Source organism: Alexandromys fortis, unplaced genomic scaffold (genome assembly GCF_014885135.2).
Source record: "Alexandromys fortis isolate MF-2015 unplaced genomic scaffold, M_Fortis_MF-2015_v1.1 scaffold_165, whole genome shotgun sequence".
In the NCBI taxonomy this organism is placed as follows: domain Eukaryota; kingdom Metazoa; phylum Chordata; class Mammalia; order Rodentia; family Cricetidae; genus Alexandromys; species Alexandromys fortis.
In genome coordinates this window covers 3123702-3147124 of record NW_026068038.1, presented here as the reverse complement: position 1 = coordinate 3147124, position 23423 = coordinate 3123702, and the positions used below count along the sequence as shown (strand labels likewise).

General features: G+C 53.6%; 1 protein-coding gene across 1 annotated transcript in view; it reads right to left on the bottom strand.

Annotated features, from left to right (window-relative positions):
* The window catches only part of Cdh15 (cadherin 15), a 20352-nt gene extending 8767 nt beyond the window's left edge, over positions 1-11585 (bottom strand). The window contains exons 1-4 of the mRNA XM_050165267.1: positions 11123-11585; positions 4191-4346; positions 3653-3808; positions 1966-2110 (exon numbers count right to left, since the gene is read on the bottom strand). Coding sequence (XP_050021224.1) covers positions 1966-2110; positions 3653-3808; positions 4191-4346; positions 11123-11164 — 499 coding nt within the window. The 5' untranslated portion in view covers positions 11165-11585. The remainder of the gene's footprint in view (positions 1-1965; positions 2111-3652; positions 3809-4190; positions 4347-11122) is intronic.
* Positions 11586-23423: the final 11838 nt, after the last annotated feature.

The following is a 23423-nucleotide window of genomic DNA, read 5'->3' as shown; positions in this document are numbered from 1 at the left end:
AACAAACACAACCCACAAACACCCCCCCCCGACAACCTCAATACAACCAACCAACAACAAAACAAACAAAACACCCCCCAACAAAAAAAAAAAAAAAAAAAAAAAAAAAAAAAAAAAAAGATTCTCAAGAGATCTAACGCCCTCTTCTGGTCTCTAAGCACCCTGCATGCACAGGGCGTACAGATAAAACACACAGATACGGGCCCAAAGGATGATGAAAAGCTGCCTGGGTAGTGGGGGAGACAGTTCTAGCCCATGACTGTGGCACTAAAAAATGCCACAAGGACTCTGTAAGGAGCTGAAGCTGGCAGGGGGAACTTGTGGCATAATGAGAGACATGCAGTCTGGACCAGGAACTGTGAAAAAATGTCTGTGCCCTGGGGTCAGGCCTTCCCTGCCCTCCAAAAAGGGCTGGAGCAGAGCCGAGGCCACTTCCGGTGTCTTTAAGAGCAACCTCTGCTGGGAAGGGTGGGGGGTAGAAAACTCTCCTTGGGCATGCTGGCCAGGCGGAGAGAGATGGAAACACCCAGAAGAACCACTTGTGGCTCACCACGACTGGGGTGGAACTGGGGTCAGCCCAGCCCCCTACCCACTGGCACACCAGCCCCTCCCTGTGACGGGGGACCAGCCCCAGGGCGGGCAGGCCACTCTGTCCCAGGGAATTGTAATGGCCAAACTGTGTGGGCCTGGTGAGGTGGGAGGCACACAGGGAGAGATGGCAAGATCAGGAGAGGCAGAAAGAAAGGAGTCTGGTAAAGAGAAGGAAGGAAAGGCTGCAGGACTAGAACACCTGACCCAACGGTTCTCTGTCCTTACAGACTCATTATTATGGAAATTACAACTGGATAAGGTCAGCAGACACCAGTAGAGGGGGGGGGGGGCATGTATTTCTTGACTTTGGTAATTACAGAGAGCTTTCAGAACACACTAACATTATAAGAATATTTGGTATCCAGTCCACAGTCAAGCAGCTGAGTGAGAAGACAAAAAAGGAAGAAAAAAAAAAAAGGTTGAACAGATAAACAGGTCCCTGCAATGGGCACACAGAAATCATTTTTGGCTTTCAGTAGGTCTGGAATCAGGCCAGAATAAAGATTCTAAGCACACGGTTACTTTAACTCTTGACAAATGGGCAAATGAGATGGGATAGGATGAACCTGAGGGCGAGAGGGCCGGACTCTGCTGCTTGTGTGCTTCGGGCTCCCTGAAGCCCTCGCCCAGTGCAGGTTTGAACCACTGGGAGCAGGCAATGAGGAAGGGAGGGGGAGTGGGCACAGTGCTCCGCCTGGCCCTGCCCAGCCAGCCTGCCTGAGGAAGGCCAGGACAGGTGTATGATTTTGAAGGAGTCCTTGGGGGAAAGGGCAGAGTCTCGTGTAGCCAAGGCTGGCCTCAGATTGCTCAGGTAACTGAAAACGACCTCAAGCTCAGGCTCCCTTTCCCAAGTGCTGGGTTCACACGTACGTGCAGTCACAACTGGTTGGGCTCTTTGAGATCAAACTGCACCTGAAGCAGCAGCCAGAGGAGGCCCTGCTCCAGGCTGTGGAGTTCCCTCTGGAGGATAAAAACGGCATTGGGATAATAAGCTCAGGCTCCGTGGGTTCACTAAACAGGACCGGACGGTTCCCTGAAAAGCTCTGCTTCATGTTATTCAAAGTTCACCACCGTGAAAGGGAAAGGAACGACTGGAACACAGACACCCAGAAGCTTTGTGCGCAGGTCAATATTTGGGGGTGAGGGGTGGGGATGGCGTTGAGACAGGGTTTGAAGGTCAAATCCATATTGACATGGGAAGTGTGAAGGAGATTGCTTCCTTACACTTGACCCTTTGGATGAGTTTAGAATTGTCAATTCTGCAGTACATAGAGATTCACCTGGCATGCCAGGCAAGCGCGCACCGCAGAGCAGAGGGGCAGGGGGCAGCTGCATATCTAGTCTGCACCTGGACCTTCTGAAGACCCAGCTCACCTGGGATGGCACCCTCCAGGATGCGGCCCTTGAACACGTCCTGTAGGAAGACCGGCCGGTTGTCATTTTGGTCCACCACAACGATCTCCAGGTCCGTGGGCTCCTCCAGGGTAGAGCCACCCAAGTCCAGGGCAAAGGCCCTTAGCTGTCCAAACAGAAGGCAAGGACTGGCTCTGTGACTCCTAAAGCCATGCAGAAGGAACAGCAAGGACCCATGGGCTGAACACAGGTGATGGGCACATGGGACGGAGCATACGCATGGGCAAGCACCCCTTCCCTGAACGGAGCCTGCTTCCTCCCAGCATACAGGCTACACCGTCTCTCTTTGGTTGCCAGGCCACCCCCTGAACGTCTCGTCAATGAAGTGATGTACTCACTAAGGTTCTGGGTTTATTTCCCTTACTCTGTGTGGTTTTGGCTTCTTTCAAAATTTACCACATTCCTCCTTCTTCATTTTAGACAGGGTCTATGAACCCTGCTGTCCTGGAACTCTGTAGACTAAGCTGGCCTTGAACTTACAGTGGTCTGTCTGAGCTATGACTAGCCTAAGTCATTTTACTTTTTGGAGCAGGGTTTCATATGAGCTCAGGACATTTTAACCTGCTTCCTTTTGGAGAAAGGCATGGCAGAATTTCCACTCAGGAGGCAGAGACAGGCAGAAGGTGAGTTCAAGCCCAGCTAGAGATACACAGGGAGACATTGTGAATCACACTTAAGAAGAAAATCATCTCATAGATTCCTCTTTAGAAAGGCCATAGCAGTCTCTCAGTTTGGAAGAATGTCTCGAGGATGTCAAAGAAATCCTGGAGACAGGCAGTGGTGTGCACACCTTTAATCCCAGCACCTGAGAGATAGAGGTTGGTGGATCTCTATGAGTTTGAGGCCAGCCTAGTCTACAGAGCAAGTTCCAGGACAGCTAAAGCTATTTCAGACCAACCCCCATCCCCTGCCAAAAAAAAAGAAAAAAAAATTTAGTCCCTGGAAAAACGGAGGTAGAGAGCTACCCTGCCTCCAGATAGGATGCGGCCCACAGGGTACTGGCTACAACGCGCAGGTTCCTCATGATTTTACCTGGTTTTAGTTTTGTACCAGGTTTGTGATCTGTAACCCAGGCTGACTTCAAACTCCACATCTCCCTGTCTTAGCCTCCTAAGGATCACAGGTCTGTAACACTATGAAAAGCTCTATTTATTTGGTCACATTGGGGATGGAATCGAGGGCCTTTACATGTTAGGCAAGCACCTACATCTCAGTCTATTTACAGAAAAGCCTAAGGAGGTCCTAGGCTCATCTCCTGGCCTTGAGCACACCTCAGTGTGACTCTTACCTCCCTTCCTGAACCCCAGCACTGCAATGGTAGTGAGGCCCCCTTGGTGGCCAATCACACCTCGGAGATCATCTTTTGCTGCTGATAGTAACACTATTTGGGAATTCTTTATGATATACCTATCCACCAGCAGTACATGGCTCCAAGGAGAGCTGGCTGTCATCTCAGCTCAGCAGTTGCAAAGATGCTCTCGCCTCCAGAGGAACACCCAGCCTACTTCAAGGCCTCACACACTGAATGCTCAGATGTGGGTCCTATGGGGACCAGATCTTGCTTCAGAAGCATCTGACCTAGAGCCTGTCAGGTGGGGAGCAGAGGCCTGAGGAGGAGGAAGGAACCCGGCTTCCAATCAGGCCCTACCCTGAAGCGGTCCGTCTTCTCACGGTCCAGCGTGGCATTGAGGTACACCCTCCCCGTGAACTTGTCGATGGAGAAGACATTTCGGGGCTCCTCATCCACGCCGGGCCCCTGGATGCTGTAGATGACACTGCCCAGCTGTTGCTTATCAGACTTGATCTGTGGGACAGGAGTGGGGCTTAGTGAGGGTCAGAGGGCACCCTGACACCTTCATGTTTTTCCCCAGCAAAGGTCCAAGGCTCTGAAGCCCAACATGTTCCCTTCCTAAACTCAAGCCCTGCTCCAGGGCATCCTGGGCCCAGCAGCCAGTTGCACTCCAAGTATGCACACGGCTGACTGCTGATGTCACAGGTTTACTTGTACTGCTGAATAAACAAAGCATATGTCTTCCAGGGGCGCATAGCCTGGGGACATGCCCACTAGGGAGCCCTGCTTTTGTTCCAGAAACCCAGAGTGACTAGTCCCTGCTGGCAGAGGGAGCTCCCCCAGATCCAAGAGGATCATTAAGAAACGATTATGCCACCTCTCACCATTCCCTTACCTGCACCAGTGGGTAGGGGAGGCGTTTGTGGTTCTCAGACACACTGATGGGTGGGATGACCCAGGCTCTCCGCACACGGCCTGAGGCTGGTCCCCGACGCCAGGGGTACAGGGTGCTGGGCTCTGGCTCAGGGAGTGCCCAGGGCAGGCCAAGGCTCTAAATACAGATGGGACAGAGTCATACAGGGTATAGGGGTACCAGGGTGACATCATTCTTGGGGCTGTGGTTGGGCCCTATGCCATCTGGTAGTGTAACCACGGAAGAGTATAAGCTATGTGGGCCTAGGCAGTCCCATCCTGGGGTGTTTAATTTTCAAATTTCTCATACGGGTGTTTCCTCTCCCATACACCTGTCTCCTCTCCTTGACTAGAGCCCAGAAAACAGGTTGTGTCCACAATATCATCTGACCCCTGGAAGTAGAGAGTTTATTGGCTAGCTGGAGGCAATGTGAAGTCTGCACTTTTTCTGAGGTCCCTGTGAGGTCCGGTGCCAACAGGGCCCAGGAAAGTGCCCAAGGGGCAACTCTTGCTTCCTAGGTACGAGGGCCAGGAGGACGAACAGCAGCTGGTGGGGCCAGAGACTCAGGCAGAAGTAGGGTCACTGCATTAGGGTGAGAAATGGCATGTGTCCTTCCTCAGCCTCACAGCTTAAATGTCACAAGTGCCTGCTCTTATCAGAAGAGGAGCAGAGGGGCTCCTAAGCACCTGTGTCCAACTTTGACCCACACAGACTCACCCTAGCCACCCAGGGCAGTAGGACCTGGTGTCTGAAACCTCCCTCTGCCACCAGGCCTGGCGCTTGATTTCAGACACTTCCAGAATCGGGGCCAGGGAACTCAAGAGGGGATGGCTGCTCTCCTATGGCCTGCAGTACCAACAGGAAGGGGATGTGCCCAGGGCACCTCATCCAGCTTCTCAATATTGCTTTGCAGAAGGAATGACCAAACTGCCAGGTCCCTAGGCAGACAAGGACAACGAGGAGCTCATTTAAGCCGTGTTTTACAGTGGAATCTTGATGTCTGGGGCCTCGTTTGCTGGCCAAGCTCATCTGTGACAAGGATGAGGAGTATGGAGGGCCAGGGAAGACAAACTCTTCAGAGGCCAGGGACTGGGCTGGGACACAGTTAGAGCTGCTCGGGGTACAGGGTGACCCTGGGCTTGCTGTATGGCTCAACTAAGGGGGCGGCTGGGGAAAAGGGATGAACTTCATAACTGGATCAAAGTTCTGGAAACCCAGGACTCTTGGGATACTCTCTTCCTCCTCATCACCCAGGCAGCGGCTGCCTAGAAGAGCTGAACCAGAGATGGCTTGGCTCGGTATCCAAAGAGACTCACTTCCAAAAGATAACCTGAGTTTCATCTCTGGAGACCACGTGGTAAAAAGAGATTTGACATCCACAAGTTGAATTCTGGCCTTCACATGAAACGTGTATGCTCCCACCACAATAAATAAATGTAACTTAAAAGAAAAAAGCAGACAGGAGAGGCCCAGGCAGAGACCAGAAAGCAGGCAGCCAATTTCTCTCTGGAAGAAGGTCATGTGGAGGCTGGAGAGATGGCTCAATGTTTAAAGGCACTTATCACTCTTACAGTGCAACCAGGGCTCGATTCCTGGGACTCACATGGTGGCTAAAGAGCCTTCTGTAACTTCAGGCCCAGTGTGGGGAAGGGATCTGACATGTTCTTCTGGCCTCCTCAGGTACTGCAAGCATGCGGCACACACGTGCACCAGGCAAATCACATAAAAATAAAGTTAAAAAATTATAAAAATAAATCAGGCGGTGGTGGCGCACGCCTTTAATCCCAGCACTCCAGAGGCAGAGGCAGGTGGATTTCTGTGAGTTCGAGCCCAGCTTGGTCTAGAGAGAGAATTCCAGGACAGGCACCAAAGCTACAGAGAAACTCTGTCTTAAAGAAACCAAACAAAAAAATGTACATATATGTGTGTGTGTGTGTGTGTATGAGAGAGAGAGAGAGAGAGAGAGAGAGAGAGAGAGAGAGAGAGAGAGCGCGAGCACTGTTGAACAGCACTTACACGCAGGGAGTCCTGCTGGCAGGACTGGGCCATAGGGGCACCATCTCCTCTGTCAGAGTCTATCAGCTCCCATCAGTTCCATGGCATCTACTGCTCACTCTGGGCAGAGCAGACAGCTTTCCTCCTTGTGGAGTTGCCAGCTAGCTACCCACTCTCCCCCTACCCCTGCTTCCACTAAGCTTAGCCTCCCCTTCAGTGGATCCCCGGCAGTGAGTGGCTGGTTGGGGGTGTTGGCGCTCTGAGGGCAGCAGGGAGGGAGCGGCCAGCCAGCCAGGAGGCCACTTGGATTTCAGCCTCTGTGTCTCTTCCTACAGCACACATGGACGGCCAAGGCCCAGGAAGGCACTGGCCCTGTGGGCACCTGCACATAGCCTGTTTTGAGATCAAAGGCTCTGGCTCAGGCTCCACTCTCCTGTCCTGTTCCCCAGCCCAATGCAGTAGTCAAGATGGGAGCACTTGCTCCCGTCCCACCAGTGGGACCCCAGCTACCTACTCCACAGCCCCCCACGGCAACTAGGGTCGCCCACAGTAAAGTCCCATCGTCCATTTGGTCCTAGAGTCCAGGGAGCAGAGGACCCTGTTCAAGAGGATGAGTCTAGAGGGGCCAGAGTTCTGCCTAGGCAGCTCTAGCCTCACAGATGGCAGCTTGGCCTTAGAACCTGCCAAGCCCAGCACACATAGCCGCTTCTAGGTCAGAGTGGTGTTCCTACCAGGCACACACCTGCCTGCTTGGCATGGGAACCACGGCTACAGCCTCCATGGACACAGGAGCTTTTTTTGCCAAAGCTCAATGGCAGACCCTGAGATGTGGCTGAGAGTTGCCTTGGGGGGAAGTCTGGCTTCATCTTCCTCCCCTCAGGATGGCATGTGGGTTGGGATCTGGGGCTCTTCGTGACATCTAAGGATGGCAGAGGGGGAGCACCTTAACTCATAGCTCTAAGACAGGGTCAGAGGGGCTGATTCATCTGCCCAAAGCCACACAGGCAGAGTTGGCACCAAAGGGCACGACAGGCAGATGCCATCTGTAGCGCCTTCCCTGCTTTGGGCAGGGCTGTTGAGAACGGGAGTTCCCAGGCTCTCTGAAGCCCCTGCGGCCTGGGAAAACCTCCCACCCTCCTCCTAGTCCTGCTTCCTCCACCAGCTGCTCCAGCCAGCACCCACGGGCTTGGCAGTGACTGGGTGTGGTCAAGGCAGGGCCTGGGAACCTGGAGCCTCTGGCCTGTCCACAGCCCAAGTTCATGAGGTCACAGAACCACAGTGCCTTGGCAGGGCCATGTGCCCAGATCAGAGGCTGCAACGGTATGAGTGGGTGACCAACGGGCAGGCCACAGCCAGCTTCCGCCTCTTGGGAGGCATTTGTGTAGCCCATCCTGTATCTTCTCACCCAACCCCCTCCCCAGATGATGTGGCAGGTGGGAGGCAAGGCTGGGGACTGCCTTGGGAAGCTAGGACATCCAGTGCTTAGGACAAAGCCATGTGGCCTCAGCGGTTCATCAGTTCCCTACATCCAGGACAGCGGACAAGGACGGAAGTCCCTGGAAGGTGACTTAGTGGACAGGTACTCCCACACTGATCTATTCCTCTGTCCCCTGTCAGACTAAGCTGGACAGGAAATAGATTCTTTCCCCACAGTAGATACCCAATGTGTCCCAGCTCATCCCAGCCCTGCTCTTGAGCAAGAACCAACCCAGCTAACAGTCTGGAGGCTCCTCAGGCCATCCAGGGCCACTGATCTGAACCAAACTCCTAAGTCAGCTACCCTCTGGGGTCTTTCCAGACCCCCAACCCCAAGGAGCTACAGAGTGATAAGGGTTCTGCCAGGCATGAAGTATGTGCGTCAGTCACTGCCAGTGTCCGGTCCTCCCGCACTCTACCGTACGATCCTGAACAGAGGTTCTGGGGACAGGGGGATGGGATTGACTGGGAAGTCCCAAGTGCTCTGGCCATGAGAGGAAGGTGTCTGCTCCATCTTGGCAGAGCTAATGGCCTGGGATGGGGGGAGGGCACAGGAAACCCCTACACTGACTCTCCACAGGCTTCTCAGGCCTGCACACCTCCCACAGGCTGGAATCCATGGCCACTTCATTCCTGGACAACCAGCATGCCAGGAATGAGCCCAGCTGTTGGCCGGGCCTAGGGTGGCCCCACATTCCCACTGTGGGACCACCCTGTCCAGCTGCTGCAGGCATCAGGGAATGAGGAGGGGGCAGACAGGCAGCTGTTCCCTCTGATCAGACTAGCCCTGCCTGTCTGACAGCACAGACTGGGTACAGGGCTCGCTCCGAACCACAAGCCGCCTCCCTCTAGGCTAAGTCACTGCGGACTGCAGGCTGTAGCAGATGGAGCTGAGGCCCTTTCCCCAGCACCAGTGAACAGTCCCCAGAGGTACCGCTGAGGCCCATCTTTCCTTCAGAGGCCATGTGGCTTCCTTGGTCCCTAGATGAAGGTAAAGTAGGCCCACTCAATGGATGGAGATCTCTGGACCACCTGTGCTCCTTCTCAATGCAGATCAGGACTAGCAACTAGAGAGCCTGAGCCCCAAGTGCAGGGACTGGGGGAGGGGTCAGCTTTATGAAGAGTGTATTGCTGTGTGTGATACTGAGGTTAGATCCCAAGTTTCAACTGGGCTAGGCAAATATTCTACCGCTGCTTACATCCCAGGCTGCTTTGACTTTCTTTAGAGGCAAGGAATCAATATATTGACTGCCCAGGCTGGCTGTCAACCTGTGGCTCTTTCTGCTTCAACTTCCCGAGCAGTAGAGTTACAGGCCTGGTGGTGGGGAGCAGTTCTCAACACAGTCCAACCCCTGTGCTGCCCTGGAGTTCAGGAACTTCGGATTTGTTGTTGCTGTTGTTTTGTTTTTTTGAGACAGGGTTTCTCTGTAGCTTTGGAGCTTGTCCTGGAACTCGTTCTGTAGATCAGACTGGCTTCCAATTCACAGAGATCTGCCTGCCCCTGCCTCCTGAGTGCTGGGATTAAAAGTGTGTGCCCACCCAGCTAAGGAAGTTTAGATTTTAGGGGGAACCTGGATAGGGAGACAATGGAGCAAGGTGTGAATCTGTGTAGAACCCACAACTCACCCTCAACCCAAGGAGCCCAAGACAGAGTTACTGGGCCAGTGTGACCAGAGAAAACCCCAGTAAGGGGGAGGCAGGATTCCCAGGACCCATGCACGTGGGTAAGAGTGTGAAAGCCAGCTGGGTGGTGGTGGCACACACCTTTAATCCCAGCTCTTGGGAGGCAGAGGGCAGGTGGATCTCTGAATTTGAGGCCAACCTGGCCTACAGAGTGAGTTCCAGCGCAGCCAAGGTTACATGGAGAAAGCCTGTCTCAAAAAATTAAAAAAAATAAAATAAAAATCAAAACCAAAAAAACCAAAGGGGTGAAAGCTGAGTAGTGTGGGGGAGGGGGACACATACATGGGGCAGGGGGGCAGGCCGGAGGAGTTCCCCATGCTGGAGGTAATTTGAGTGCTGTCTTGAAGTAAGTTCAAGAAGCCAGGCCTCAGGGGCTGGTCCCTGCCCCCACCTGATTCCTAGGGATTCCAGATGTGACAGAGAGAGGGGGCTTGGGGAGGGAGGGGAAGAAGGATGCTACCTAGCACTATCCAGTCCGCAGTGGGTGTGCAAGAAACTCAGGGGGCTTCTCCCAGCCTTGGGGGTGCTGGTAAAGAATGTTGCTGCAGCCAGTGGGGAGCCTCTGATGGGTCAGGGTGTTATGCTCAAGACTGGCATTCTAGGTAGGGCCTAGAGCGGTGCAGGGTCTTAGGGTCCCCCCAAGGTCAGGGGTGGAGGTGGGGGGAGACATAGGGCTGACGCCCCAGGGCCAGCTGCTAGAGGGTCTTCCTGGCCAGGCTCCCATCAGCTGCCAGGGACTGAAACCTGAGCAGAGCTGCAAGGATTGTGGGAATTTGAGGGGACCAAGAAAGTCCTGGAGAGGATTCTCAGAGGGGATGGGACCCCTCCCCACGCCATACACACACACACACACACACACACACACGCACGCACGCACGCACACGCACACACGCAGTGCTGGCTGACCACTCTTAAACCACAGCACTTCTTTGTGCTTGCCACCTGTTGTCTCCGGGTTGCAGAGGCTGTCCACACCACATTGCCATCTCTGTGGCAGGGGACCACAGAACCCACATACCCCTGTCCTGGCCTAGCCCAGGGCCATTGAGCAACTTGTCTGGGGAGGGCCAACACCGGGGGATATTGGGGACCTGGGCTTTGTCTACATTTCCCTGTGCCATGTTAGGAAGATGGGGTGCTAGGGACAGAAGGATCTGGGGACCACAGGCAACTACATCTCCAGGTGGACACAGAGGCCCAGTGGCTGTCTTGGTCAGGCTATAGCCGCTGTAAACTGAGTGTGTGCTGGGCTGCTCTGGGTCCTGGGGGCAGAGGTGCAGCTCCTGCAGCTGGCCAGGACCACGGGGCAGGGACTCAGACACCACCAAGACCAACCAGGGACAAAGACCCACTCCTGCCACAGTTGGGAGTTTCACAGATACCGTGGGCTTCCTGCCCCATCTCCCTGCCCCATCTCTGGAATACAAGGATCTCACAAGACTGCCCACCTCGGGCTCTGGGAGGCTCCAAGGAGGCAGCTGTAGTCACTTCCAAACTGACTACGGGTGTTCTCTGCCTCGGAGCAATGCTCCCCAGTCTTAACCCATCTTGCTTACTTGTGTGTAGGAGAGGTGGGTCACCCTCTTTCTGGAAGCCCCCAAGCACAGGATACCCCTTTCCACAATGCATCAGAGAGTGTGGCCCAGCCTGGACATTGCAGGCTGCAGTTCTCAGGCCTCCTGAGACACTTAGGGCCGGTGGCCCCCGACAAAGCTATCTTATAGCTAGAGGCAGGGATGCCACAGGGCTCAGAAGCTTACCTGGGCAAGAAGCCCGAGGGCGAAGAGCAGAGTAGAACCCATTGGGACAGCGGTCGGTCGCAGAAGAGCCGAGGGCAAGTGACTGGGCGACCAGTGGGACGGCCTCTACCCCCACGCGGAGAGCCGGAGCCACCCGTCTGAGTGACAGCACAGGTGCTCAGGGCAGCAGGGCAAGGGACTGCACGTGTGCCGTGGGGCGGGGCTGGGGCGGAGGCAGGGCAGGGCTAGGGTTGAGTGGCAGCACGTGTGTGTGTGGGGGTGAGTTGTGGGCGTGGCTAGGGAATGAGTGACAGCACATGTAGGTGGGCCTGGATAACAGCTAGAGAACGGTAGGTGAGTGCCAGGGTAGAGCCAGAGCACAGCGACAGCGCATGTGCAGTAGAGCCGGGCCGAGGCTGAGTGACAGCAAATGCGGTCAGTGCCTGTAAAGTTTTGAAGTCAGCACGTGTGTACTGGGGTGGTCCTGGACTGAGTGACAGCGCTTAGTGGAACTGCGAGTAGACATAGGGGCCAGTACCCAGCATGCAGTAGGCTGCTGGGGCTGGAGCCTCTGGCGGCTGTCTAAAGAGGTCCCAGGTTGCAGAAGCCAAGGATGGAGGGAGCCAGGAGCCAGGCATTGTAGCCCATACCTTTAATCCTAGCACCTGGGAGCTAGAGGGAAGTGGATTTCTGTGAGTTCCAGGCCAGCCAACACTACACTGAAAGGAGCAGGAGAGTTAGGGACCAAGTCTGGATCATCCGCTCAGTTTTGATCTTCCAGAACTCACCAGAGGTTTCTGCCTCAAGGGTTTGCCCAGGAGAGGTCTTCCCTGGACGGTACCCAGGGCTTGCTCTCTCCCTGCCTTTAGGGTTCTGTGTAACAGCACCCCACCATCCCTGGGGTATCTTTGGAAGGTGACCTTTGTTCTGGCGTAGCTGTGGAATGTCCTGGGAGCTCACTAACCATGGAAGGCTTGGGTGAAACAGAAGACCACTGGAGTGGGCCTGGGGTGAGGTCCATTTTGGTGGTTCAATCCCAGGTCTCACCACCCTGGGCTCTGGCCAGAGTTCCTCTGTTCCCTCCCTGCATCTGTCTGCACACATGCATATGCGGTAGTCACCATGGCCTTATGAGACACCTTCTCTGATGACAGCAACAGCTTCCCAATGGTCCCCCCAACCTTGGCTGTCCCTGTGGCCTTGTGGCCACGAGGAGTCTGCAGGCCTTGAGAGCGATCCTCTGTTACGAGGCAGACTAAGGTAGCTTGCATTGAAGAAAGCAGAAGTTACTGGCTCTGAGGCTCAAGAGGGGCAGAAATGGAGAGATCCTGTCCATGCTAGCTGCCCTGCTCGGCTGTACTGGGCTGACCCAGGGTGGGTTGGTAGAGACTTGGTTGATTTCCATACATTTTTTAGGTCCAGACCCCAAACAGAAGTAATGAAGACTGTACAAAGCTAAAGGGACCCCAGTTTTGTGCCCAGGAGATCCATATGGTACCTGAAACCCATCTGCTCAGCTAGGGTTCTGAGCCCCATCCCTGTGTAGTACCCCAGGAGTCAGAGACTCCAGGCTGGTCAGAGCTCTTTATCCTCACTCTCTCCCCCAGGTCCCATAGCTTTAGACACAATCCACAAACAAGAGACTCTCAGCACTCACACCCACCTGACCCTATGTCCATCCAACCCCAGAGACCTACAGCAGCGTTCTCAGCCCACGTGGCTCTTGATCCAGCACCCCACCGTTCTGTCCCACAAGCCACTCTCCCAAACAACTGTTAACCCACCCCCCAGCACTCTGGGTCCACCTACTTCCTTCAGGGTCACCTGTTCCTTGATGTGCACCACCTGGAGCAGGCCTTCGTTCTACTGTTACTCAGAGAACTCCTACCCGTTCCTCAATGCCCAGCTCCAGGGCTGCCTTCAAGGGAGCACCCTCCACATCACAACTAAGGCTGTTCCTTCCTTCTCTTGTCTGCTGGTGGGCACTGGCCCTTTATAGTTGCCCTTATATGCTGTCCTCTGGACCTGGGAGAAGGACAGGAAGTGGGAGGGAAAGAGGAGGAAAAAGAGGAATGGGGGAGATGAGGAGAGAGGGAGTGGGAATGAGAATTCCCATGCAGGATCCTGCAGACCAGTGAGATGATATTGTCAACCCAGTCAGAATATACCTCTGAATGTACTGGTATTTACAGAAAAGTTTGATGGTCCAGAGAAGACCCATCTTGAATGTGGCCGTCCCATGGGTTGGAATTCTGGACTAAGTAAAAGGGAGAAACATGCTGAGCAGCTGTCCTAGGTGGGGTTACTGGCTATGATGAAATTCCATAACCAAGGGGGCTGGAGAGATGGTTCAGTGGTTAAGAACATTGCCTGCTCTTCCAAAGGTCCTGAGTTCAATTCCCAGCAACCACATGGTGGCTCACAACCATCTGTAATGAGGTCTGGTGCCCTCTTCTGGCCTGCAGGCATACACACAGATAGAACATTGTATACATAATAAATAAATATTTTTTAAAAAATTCCATAACTGCCGGGCGATGGTGGCGCATGCCTTTAATCCCAGCACTCGGGAGGCAGAGGCAGGCGGATCTCTGTGAGTTCGAGACCAGCCTGGTCTACAGAGCTAGTTCCAGGACAGGCTCCAAAGCCACAGAGAAACCCTGTCTCGAAAAAAAAAAAAATCCATAACCAAGCAACTTGCAGGAGGAAAGGGCTTACTTCAGTGTACACTCCAGGCAACAGTGCAGCACTGAGGGAAATCAGGGCAGGAACTCAAAATAGGGCAGGAACCTGGAGGCAGAGGCTGATGCAGAAGTCATGGAGGGGTGCTGCTTACTGGCTGCTCCTCATGGCTTGCTCAGCCTGCTTTCTTATAGAATCTAGGATTACCAGCCCAGGGGGGGAGGGCAACACCCACAATGGGCTGGGCCCTCACCCGCCAATCACTAATTAAGGAAATGTTCTACATGCTCAGCTGCGGTCTGATCTTCTAGAGGCATTTTCTCAGTTGAGGCTCCCTTCTCCCGGATGACTACAGCACAGCACTGAGGACACTTCGGCTTCCTGGACCAGTCGACCACCAGCATCCACCACCCTGGACCAGTCGACCACCAGCATCCACCACCTTGGACCAGTCGACCACCAGCATCCACCACCTTGGACCAGTCGACCACCAGCATCCACCACCTTGGACCAGTCGACCACCAGCATCCACCACCCTGGACCAGTTTATCCCTAGCATCCATGACTCTGCAGTGACTGCAGATGCAATGACTTCCCCATCAGGATGGACCCAAACCACGAGCCACACGAACAGTTCCTTCCCTCCAGTTGCCAGGTGTTTCATCACAGCGACGGGAACATAACTAGCAGAGCAGGTGGGACACCATCTGTGCCTGGCCTGCCTGGAGGGTGTCCAGACTGCCTGAGAATGAGACCTAACAGTCCCGGTATTCATCTCCCACAACGGAGATGGTCGGGTCAGGGGATGAGGGAAGAGGCCCTGCAGGAGGACAGCCCCTTGGGGGCTCTGAGGGACAAGTTCCCTGGGCGCTATGGGCTTCTGCCCTACCCCTTACCTGGGAAGACACTTGGGGACACCTGCCCCTGCTTCCCAGCCTCATATTCGGACACAGGCCAAGCCCTTCTTTGGAGGGGTCTCTAAGGCCCATGAGGCCAAGCCCTGTCTCCTCCTCAGATCTTTCCAGACACCACCCACAGGCCCTGTGTGTCCCAAGCCCTGATGAGAGTCTAGCCCTCTCATGCTCCCCTGGGGAGCTCCTCTTTTTCTGCCTCTTTCTCCCACAAGGGTCACATGAGGCCAGTCCAGCCTCTACTTAGTGTTAGCAGATACATTTAAGCATGTGGAAGGTGGAAGCAGGCAGACCTCTGTGAGTTCAAGGCCAGCCTGGTCTACAGAGTGGAGCAAGTTTCAGGACAGCCAGGCCTACAGGGAGAAACCCTGTCTCAAAAAAACCAACAGCTGGGCGGTGGTAGTATAGATCTTTAATCCCAGCACTCGGGAGGTGGAGGCAGGCAGATCCCTGTGAGTTCAAGGTCAGCCTGATCTACAAAATGAGTTCCAGGACAGGCTCCAAAGCTACACAGAGAAACCCTGTCTCAAAAACTGAAAACAAACAAACAAACAAAAAACAGACAAGCAAAACCCCAACAGCAACAAAGAGATGCATCTACTCAGTGCAAGGGAAGCTGGCAGGGGCAGCCCAGTTTGTCCCTTGGAGGGTAGTTGAGGGTGGGCAGGGACCAGCCTGGGGCTTATCTTTGGTTAAAGAATTTCCAAGGCCAGGAATTTAATCCCAGCAGAGGCAGGTGGATCTCTGTGAGTTTCTAGGCGGCCAAGAATACACAGTGAGACTCTCTCTCTCAAAAAAAAAAAAAAAAAAAAAAATCCTGCTTTCCTCAGATCAAATGGGGCTTCCAGAGAAGCAGCGTCACTCTGCAGTAGCGTGACATTGGTGTGATGCTAGGCCAGTGTGGCACAAACAAGCACACACCAGCACCGAGTGTTAGCAAGGTGAGCTGACGGTGCCCCTTAGTGGCTCACTGCTCTGGTTCCCAGGATACTGTTGTCCTGGGGTTCATTTGTAGGTAGGGGTAGATGGATAGTTAGTCCACGAGAGAGGGGTGTTGTATAATAGTTTCCTCCCAGGTTAAAACAATCCATCTTGCAGGGAAGCTCTTTAAACAGAGAGGCAACTAACTCAGCCGAGCTTCAGGAAGTCCCTGAAACTGACCAGACTTACTAGGCCCCTTCCTGTCAGAGCAAGCAATAAAAGCCAGAATCCCTAGAGATGGAAGCCAGACTGCAAACAAGACGCCAAGACCAGAAAGGCTGCCTGAAAGGAGCAGAAACCAGCCAAGGTGCCTGGGTCACTTGAAACGGGCACCCTCCAGACTTCCGCCAGCAGGCTGTGCAGTGCACCCCAGCTTCCCAGCTTTGTGAGCTGCTGTCACCTGGGCTGGGGCGAGTTTTGGTGATGCTGTCGTTGGCATCGCTGCTCCTGTAAGTAACCCCAATAAGACTCATGGTTCACCCAGAGGACTTTGGTAGTATCTGCACTTTGGTCTGGCAGGGGTTCCCTCTCTGGGTGAGTGGACATGCATAGCGTCTCTCTTAGAAAGGTTCTGTCACACAACAGGGCCAGACCCAAGGTGGCAAAGAATGCAGGGGGCTGGCCAAGAAGGCCCATGAGCCTGGCCTGGCAAGGTGGCCTGGAGGAGTGGCATTTATAGTGGGTTCTCCTGCCCTTTAAGCACCTCCCAGGGGAGGAGGACTCCCAGCAGGGCTGAGATGACTATCCAGGCCTCTGCCCTCTGGTGACCACAGGATGTAGTACATACAGGACACCCCCAGAGCCTGCGGGACCCTAGTGACAACTGTTATCCAGGAACTCTTGCAAACACACACACAAACGGCCACTTGCAAAATATAGTTAAAAGGTGGACGTGCCTGTCACTGTGGCCGCTGTGTGCTAAGTGGGGACAAAAGCCATCTAGTTACACAGAGTGTGGAGTTAGAGGCACAGGTCATGTCTATTGGGGAGCCCTGTACTCAGCAGCACCCCAGAACTCAGTCAGTCTTCCTGAGGCGTTGATGCTGGCAGAGCCAGGCAGGCCCAGAGGGAGGTACCTCGTGTAGTTAGGGTCTCCATTACCCTACATGACCAAAAGTGAAACTTGGGGAGGAAAGGGTTTATTCTATCTTACCCATTATGATCCATCATAGAGCAATGTCAGGGTCGAAGCTTAAGCCAGGCACTTAGAGCCAGGAACTGAAGCACAGAACGCTGCACACCAGCTTGCTCCCTCCACACACGCGACTTCTTTTATACAGCCCAGGACCACCTGGGTTAGGGATGGCTCTGCCCACAGTAGGTTGGGCCCTCCCACATCAATGAGAAATTTAAAAACTGGCTCATAGGCACGTCCACAGGCAAATCTGATGGAGGCGATTCCTCAATGATGTTCCCTCCTCCCAGACGACTCTAGTTGGCGTTACATCCACAGAAAGGAACCCTCACACTGCACGCGGAGCCCATGAGGACCAGCATGGCTTTGAAGCTCACAGCATGACATCTGAGCTGCATTTGTGCAATGAGTGTGGGAATGTTTCCCTCGTCTGCAAAAACAGGAAGTTGGGATTAGCTCCTGACACCGAGGTCTGGTTCCGGGACAGTGTTGTGGTGGCATTTTCTCACAGACCCTGCATTGCCTATCATTGCCTGCTCATCACCCACCTGGGCCTGCCCCCTGGCACTAGCCAGCTGTGGCACCAAATCACAGGCCAAGCAATGGTTCAGTGCGAGTCAACCCACCACTGCCTGTAGCTCAAGGCTGCTCACGGAGATCAATCCTTTATGAACACACTGAATCTCAAAGGATTTAGGAGCAAGAACATGATCTTAATCCTCTACAAAGAAAGTGCCTGGGGAAACCCACATTTGGTCAGAAGGGCACAGGCCCTCAGCTGCCCTGCCTCTCAACCCTCCTCAGGCTCTGGAAGCCCCACCGGTGCCCTGATCTCAAGTTCTTTTTGTGACTACAGGCCTCTTCTCGAATGACCGAAGTCCAGACCTTTACTCTGAAAACTGGAAGGGCATCGGAATTCTCCCCAGGAGTTCTGCCCGTGGTAGGCAGTGTTAGATCCATCTTCAGAACCAGCTATGAGTTCCAGATCTATCCACTGAAAGCCTCCCTCTTCCCAGAGACAACAGTTAAGCAACTATTAGGGCAGTATTCCAGATAAACTCTTGGCTTGAGCCATGAAACATTACTGCCACTAGCCATGTATGGCTGCTTCGGTTATGAAAAATTCATACCCTCAATCCAGCCACACTTCAAGTATGTGCATGACTGCTAGATTTCATATCGGATACTACAAAGATAGGGAAGGCTCCTTTCACAGAAATGTTTTGCCAGATGCATGAGAATATTTCATCCTGTTGTTCTTTGGATTGGTCCATTTTTGATGTTTGTGCCCTAGCTCGTTGAGCTAATGTTTCATGAAAGAGCTAACAGATACAAAAAAAAAAAAAAAAAAAAAAACCCTGGCAAGGTGATTTCTTTTTTGCAAAAAGTGCACATCATGAGGCTGGAGAGATGGTTCAATGATTAAAAGCAACTATTGCGGGACTAGAGAGACCGCTCAGGGGTTAAGATAGCTGCTTTTCCAGAGGTCCTGAGTTCAATTCCCAGCAACCACATGGTGGCTCACAGCCATCTGTAATGATGTCTGGTGCCCTCTTCTGGCCTGCAGGTATACATGCAGGCAGAACACTGCATACATAATAAATACACAGATTTTTTTTTTTTTTTTAAGTGCGATTACTGCTCTGCTAGAGGATCTGGGTTCAGGTCCAAACACCCACTCCAGTTCCAATGGCTCCAATACCCTCCTCTGAGCCCTAAAGAAAGGCCCCTGCATGCATGTGCTGTAGATACACACACTCACATACACCCACACACGCACTGAAAGTTTTAAAGAAGTGTGCCCCAAGACCTAAACTGAGCTGGCAAGAACAGCGGGCAGGACAGGACTCCTCCATAGTTTTATTCTGACACAGGTGGTGACCGCGTCCCATCTCAATGGTGAGCGTGAACCTCACAATCTGAAGTGGTTGGGTAATTCACACTCGCCTCAAAGTGGAGGGTGTAAAAGCGAGTCAAGTCTCAGGAAAGTCCAGGTGATGGGCAAACAGACGGGTACACAGAGTTTTGCCCCCCCACCCCCATCAGACTCATTCAGCGTATGCTAACCTTCTGAAGTCTCTAGTGAAAGCAAATTACTGCAGTTAATGATTGGGCCTGTTTGATTTTGATGAACCTTTGGGCCCCTAGTACAAAGAATAATTCTATCTCTTTAGCATGGCCCAAGGTCAGCCTGTCTTCCTAGTGGTCCCTTGGCCAGGTGACTGACCTGGCTCAACAGGAATGTTAGGTCTCCATCTCTTCACAGGCCCTCTCTGCTGCTTTAGTGTCCCCCTCCAGAGAGGTAACCAGAGAAGCATTTAGGGACCAGATCAGAGCCTGTCAAACACTTTTGGTGTCTCTGGCAAGAATGAGGCTGTCAAGAGGCCCAAGGACATTGCTGACCAAGTGATAAACTGGTTATTTTTTTTCTTTGGAGTCTTTTGACCTGAGACTGCCTGTCCCTCCTGCCTTTGTCACCCCGGCCCCTGTGGAGGTAGCCAGAACTTCCAGGTGGAATTGGGGAACCCACTACTTCTGCTTCTTCCAACTGAGTGGGGGGCATCAGGTGCGGCAGCTGGAGCACCCCTGCAGCGAGACAACCTAAACTCTTAAAGATTATGTTTATTTATTCGATGTGTATTTTGTCTGCATGTATATCTGTGCTCCTTGCGCCTGCCTGGTACCTATGGAAGTCAGAAGACAGAGTTAGGCCCCCCGGGACTGGAACTTCAGATAGTTGTGGGTGCTGGGAATTGAACCTGGGTCTTCTGGGAAAGCAGTACGTGCTCTTACCCACTGAGTCATCTCTCCAGCCCCAGTGAGCCTCTTTGAAAAGAACCCCAAAGAACATCCGCAGCGCCATTGCATAGCAACCAGGCATAGAGAGGAAAGGAAGGGCCTGGCTGGTGGCTGGAAAGACGTGCGAGGGGGAAGTAAAGGAAAGACTTATCAGGATTCCAAGTCCTAGGCAGGAGCCAGGAGGAATCGGAACATACTTTAGAAATCTCCAAACCAAAGACATTAGACTCTCTTGATGGGCTCACAGAGCCTCCATCTATCGGCTCCTCATTTGCCTTTGGTCTCCAGTGTGGGTCTTCAGAGTGATGAAGCCAGTGTCTGCTTCCAGGTACACTGACAGCGGTGGGATGGCTAGTGTCAGTGTGGCTCCTGGGGACTCTCTTTCTTTCCACCAGCCCGGCCCTGGCAGAGCCTCTTTCCCAGGGCATGGCTTATTGGCCTCTCCCAGTTCCGCCTGAGCTTCTCTGGCCCCACTCCTGCTTGCTCAGAAATGTGGTGTGATCCACCCTGTCCTGGGCTCCACGGCTCATGGTGGCTTGTGAGGCAGGCAGTGAGCAGGGCCAGCAGCTTCAGGCCAGGTGGGGTAGATCCTGACTCTGTCAGCCTGGTTGGGCATTCTGGTCACCATGTTCCATGACATGGGTCACTCTAGGTGGAAACTCAATTTTATGTTTCTTATGACCCGTACCGCAAACAAATCTCACTTGAGTTATTTCTTTTTTTTTTTTTGGTTTTTCGAGACAGGGTTTCTCTGTAGCTTTGGTGCCTGTCCCGGAACTAGCTCTTGTAGACCAGGCTGGTGAGTTATTTCTTTTTAAATCTATATAATTCCATGTTCCTGCCAAAGGGAGGGAGGCGCTTGAAAGGAGAGAGGAAAGGGAGAACAGGATAGCCACAAGGGCCATCCTGGAGAAGGTCAGCCTGGGCTACAGAGAAAGACCTTGTCTCACCCACTCCCTAAGACAATCAATCAATTAAAAAGACATGGGGCCTGAAGTGGTGGCATAGGAAGCTACTCATAGGTGGAGACAGGTGGATTGCCAGTTTAAGGCCAGCCTGGGCAACTTGGTGAGACTGTTTCTAATTAAAGCAACAAAAGGCTGGGACTGTGTCCATGGTAGAAGGCTTGCCCAGCACATATGAGACCCTGGATTCAATCTTCACCATCAGAAAAATGTGTGGACTATCTCAGGTAGCTGGCAGAGCTGGCAGGGCACCTATCCAGGTGGAGGCCCAGACCAGGCTTCCTGCTTGCTCTTGCGGGGGCCAGAAACGATGGTTCCCCACTCAGAATCTGCGTAAGTATTTGGGGGTTGTGTTCTATCAGAACGAGGAGACAGCCCCAGCCTAGAGGTCCTGCCATGCCCACTAGCAGCAGCAGGGGGCAGTGTGGCTCTAGAGACTCAGCAGAGGGAGGCAAGGAACTGGTCCTGTAGCTTCCCTGTCTCTAGACCCAGGGTGGGGGTTGGGGATGGGCTTGTCCACGAGCTGTCTCCACCAGGGTCACACCTGCCCCCTAACTCTCAGGCATGGTGGCCCCACATCTGCTCTGTGACTCTGCATACCGACCCGTCCAACTTGGTGTTCCTGCTCCATCAGCTCAAACCCACCATAAAATCTTTTCTCCCACCATAGCTAACCTGGCATGTAGATCGGGTCTGTTCTACTAGGATTTAAATATGATGTGGCAACAAGGCATGCATATGTGCATGCGTGTGTGCATGTGTGCGTACGTGTGTGTGCATGTGTGCGTGTGTGTGTACGTGTGTATGCGTGTGTGTGCATGTGTGTGCACGCATGCACGTGTGTATGTGTGTGTGTGTGTGTGTGTGTGTGTGTGTGTGTGTGTGTGGTGGGGATCTAAAAGCCAGTCGAGTAAGCAAACAAGCAGTGCCTCAGATCGGAGGTGTCCACTGGGTGGGGTTGGTCTCTGAAAGGACAGTTTTAAAGCATTTCCTATTGGACCAGCTGCCTACAGGCTGTGCTTGATGGGAAAGCCCATCCCAGCAAAAATGATCTTCAAGAAAGGCCACCACCTCTTCCCTCTCCCAAACCCATTCCAGCTGTGGTCCATGGCTGCTCTCCCTGGGGACAGGTGGGTCATGACTGGCCAAATTCAGAAAGGCAGGTATGTGGGGGGTGGTTTCTTCCCAGCAGGCAGAGCTAGGGGCTGTGAGTCTAGCCCATGGCAGAGTGGGTCTGCCTTGTTTCACAGAAGCCACAATCCACAGGTCTCGATGATATCCAGCTATGTGCAGTGGTGGGGCCATTTCTACTCAGCTTGGGGTGCCTGCCCACCCTATCCTCTTCCCCAGGATCCTCCATTCCCCTATACCACCACTTCTGTCCCAGATTCCCTGAGCCCCGTGATGGTGCCAAGGAGGAGAAGAAGAGGGAGGGGTGCAGAGGGCAGGATGCAGAGGGCAGGGGTGCCGAGGGCAGGATGCAGAGGGCAGGGGTGCCGAGGGCAGGATGCAGAGGGCAGGGGTGCCGAGGGCAGGGGTGCAGAGGGCAGGATGCAGAGGGCAGGGGTGCCGAGGGCAGGGGTGCAGAGGGCTGGTACTTACCCATACCTCTCTGCTTCAGCTGGAATTGCTTCTGCTGACTTCCTGGGAGAAGACAATACACCTTGAGTCAGGATTGGTGGACCAGGTGGTCAAAGAGAAGCAAGAGTAGACCATGATGGGGACATCATGGGGAGCTCAATGGCTGAGCTATTGTTCCCATGGCATTACCCCCCAAATCTAGTCTGTTGACCATGCCTAGGGCTGTGACCACAGGCCACCGACCACACAGGCTGCAGGATCTGTGTGGTGAGGGGGCCGCACAGTCAAGAACTGGAGGCAGCTAGGGCACTGGCTGCAGAGATGCTACAAATGCTAGCAATTGGTATCCTGGGTTTTTGTTTGTTTGTTTTGTCCTTTTAAGACAGGGTCTAAGAGTTTAGCCGCAGAAGGCGACCTTAGCAGCTTGGAACCAAGGGGCACCACAACGTCACACCATGCAGCAGAGCTCACATGGGAGGTTTGTTGTGGGGAGGTGCAGAGGTGACCTCTGAGCGCAGAAGGAAAGGGGGGGGTGATGAGAAAGGCTTGTCTTTTTAAAGGGGCTATACCGCATGCACAGAGGGACGGTGCTCTCCTTAGCGTTGTAGTGGCTACAGTAGCGGCTGTAGTAGCTACAGTGTTGCCTCTTTGTTGCAGCTGATGTTCTGCTAGGTCCCCGAGAGCAGGCCAGTGTAAATGCCTGAATGCTAACACAGGGTTTCTCTGTGTCCTGGAACTTTCTCTGTAGACCAAGCTGGTCTCGAACTCAGAACTCAGAGATCCACCTGCCTCTGCCTCCCGAGTGCTGGGATCAAAGATGTGCGCCACCAATGCCCCGTTTTTTTGTTTGTTTGTTTTAATAGAAGGGTTTATTTGGGGGTTACGGTTGATGAGGGATAGGCGTCCATCACCAGCATGGCAGGGAGTGTGGCACTAGGCAGGCAGCCATGGCACTGGAGCAGCAGCTTAGTCTCCAGTGCCAGGATGCTGGAATGACCACCAGTGGTCACAGTGGTTGTTTCCGGTTATCAGGAGAGCTCAATGCTGGCTGAGGTCATCTCACACAGGCCTCCCCTGGGGAGACCAGGTCACCACTGGGGTTGAGGGAGGTGGGGACACATCCACCAAGGCAGGAGTGGTAGAAAGGCCGGAGGCCAGGCAGTACCCCTTCATCCCTTCCTGTCTTACCGCCCCTTCCAGCCCAGCTGCCCTGAGAGCAGGGGGCAAGGCACAGGCATGCACGGGGGTCCTGTGGCAAGCGAGGTGGC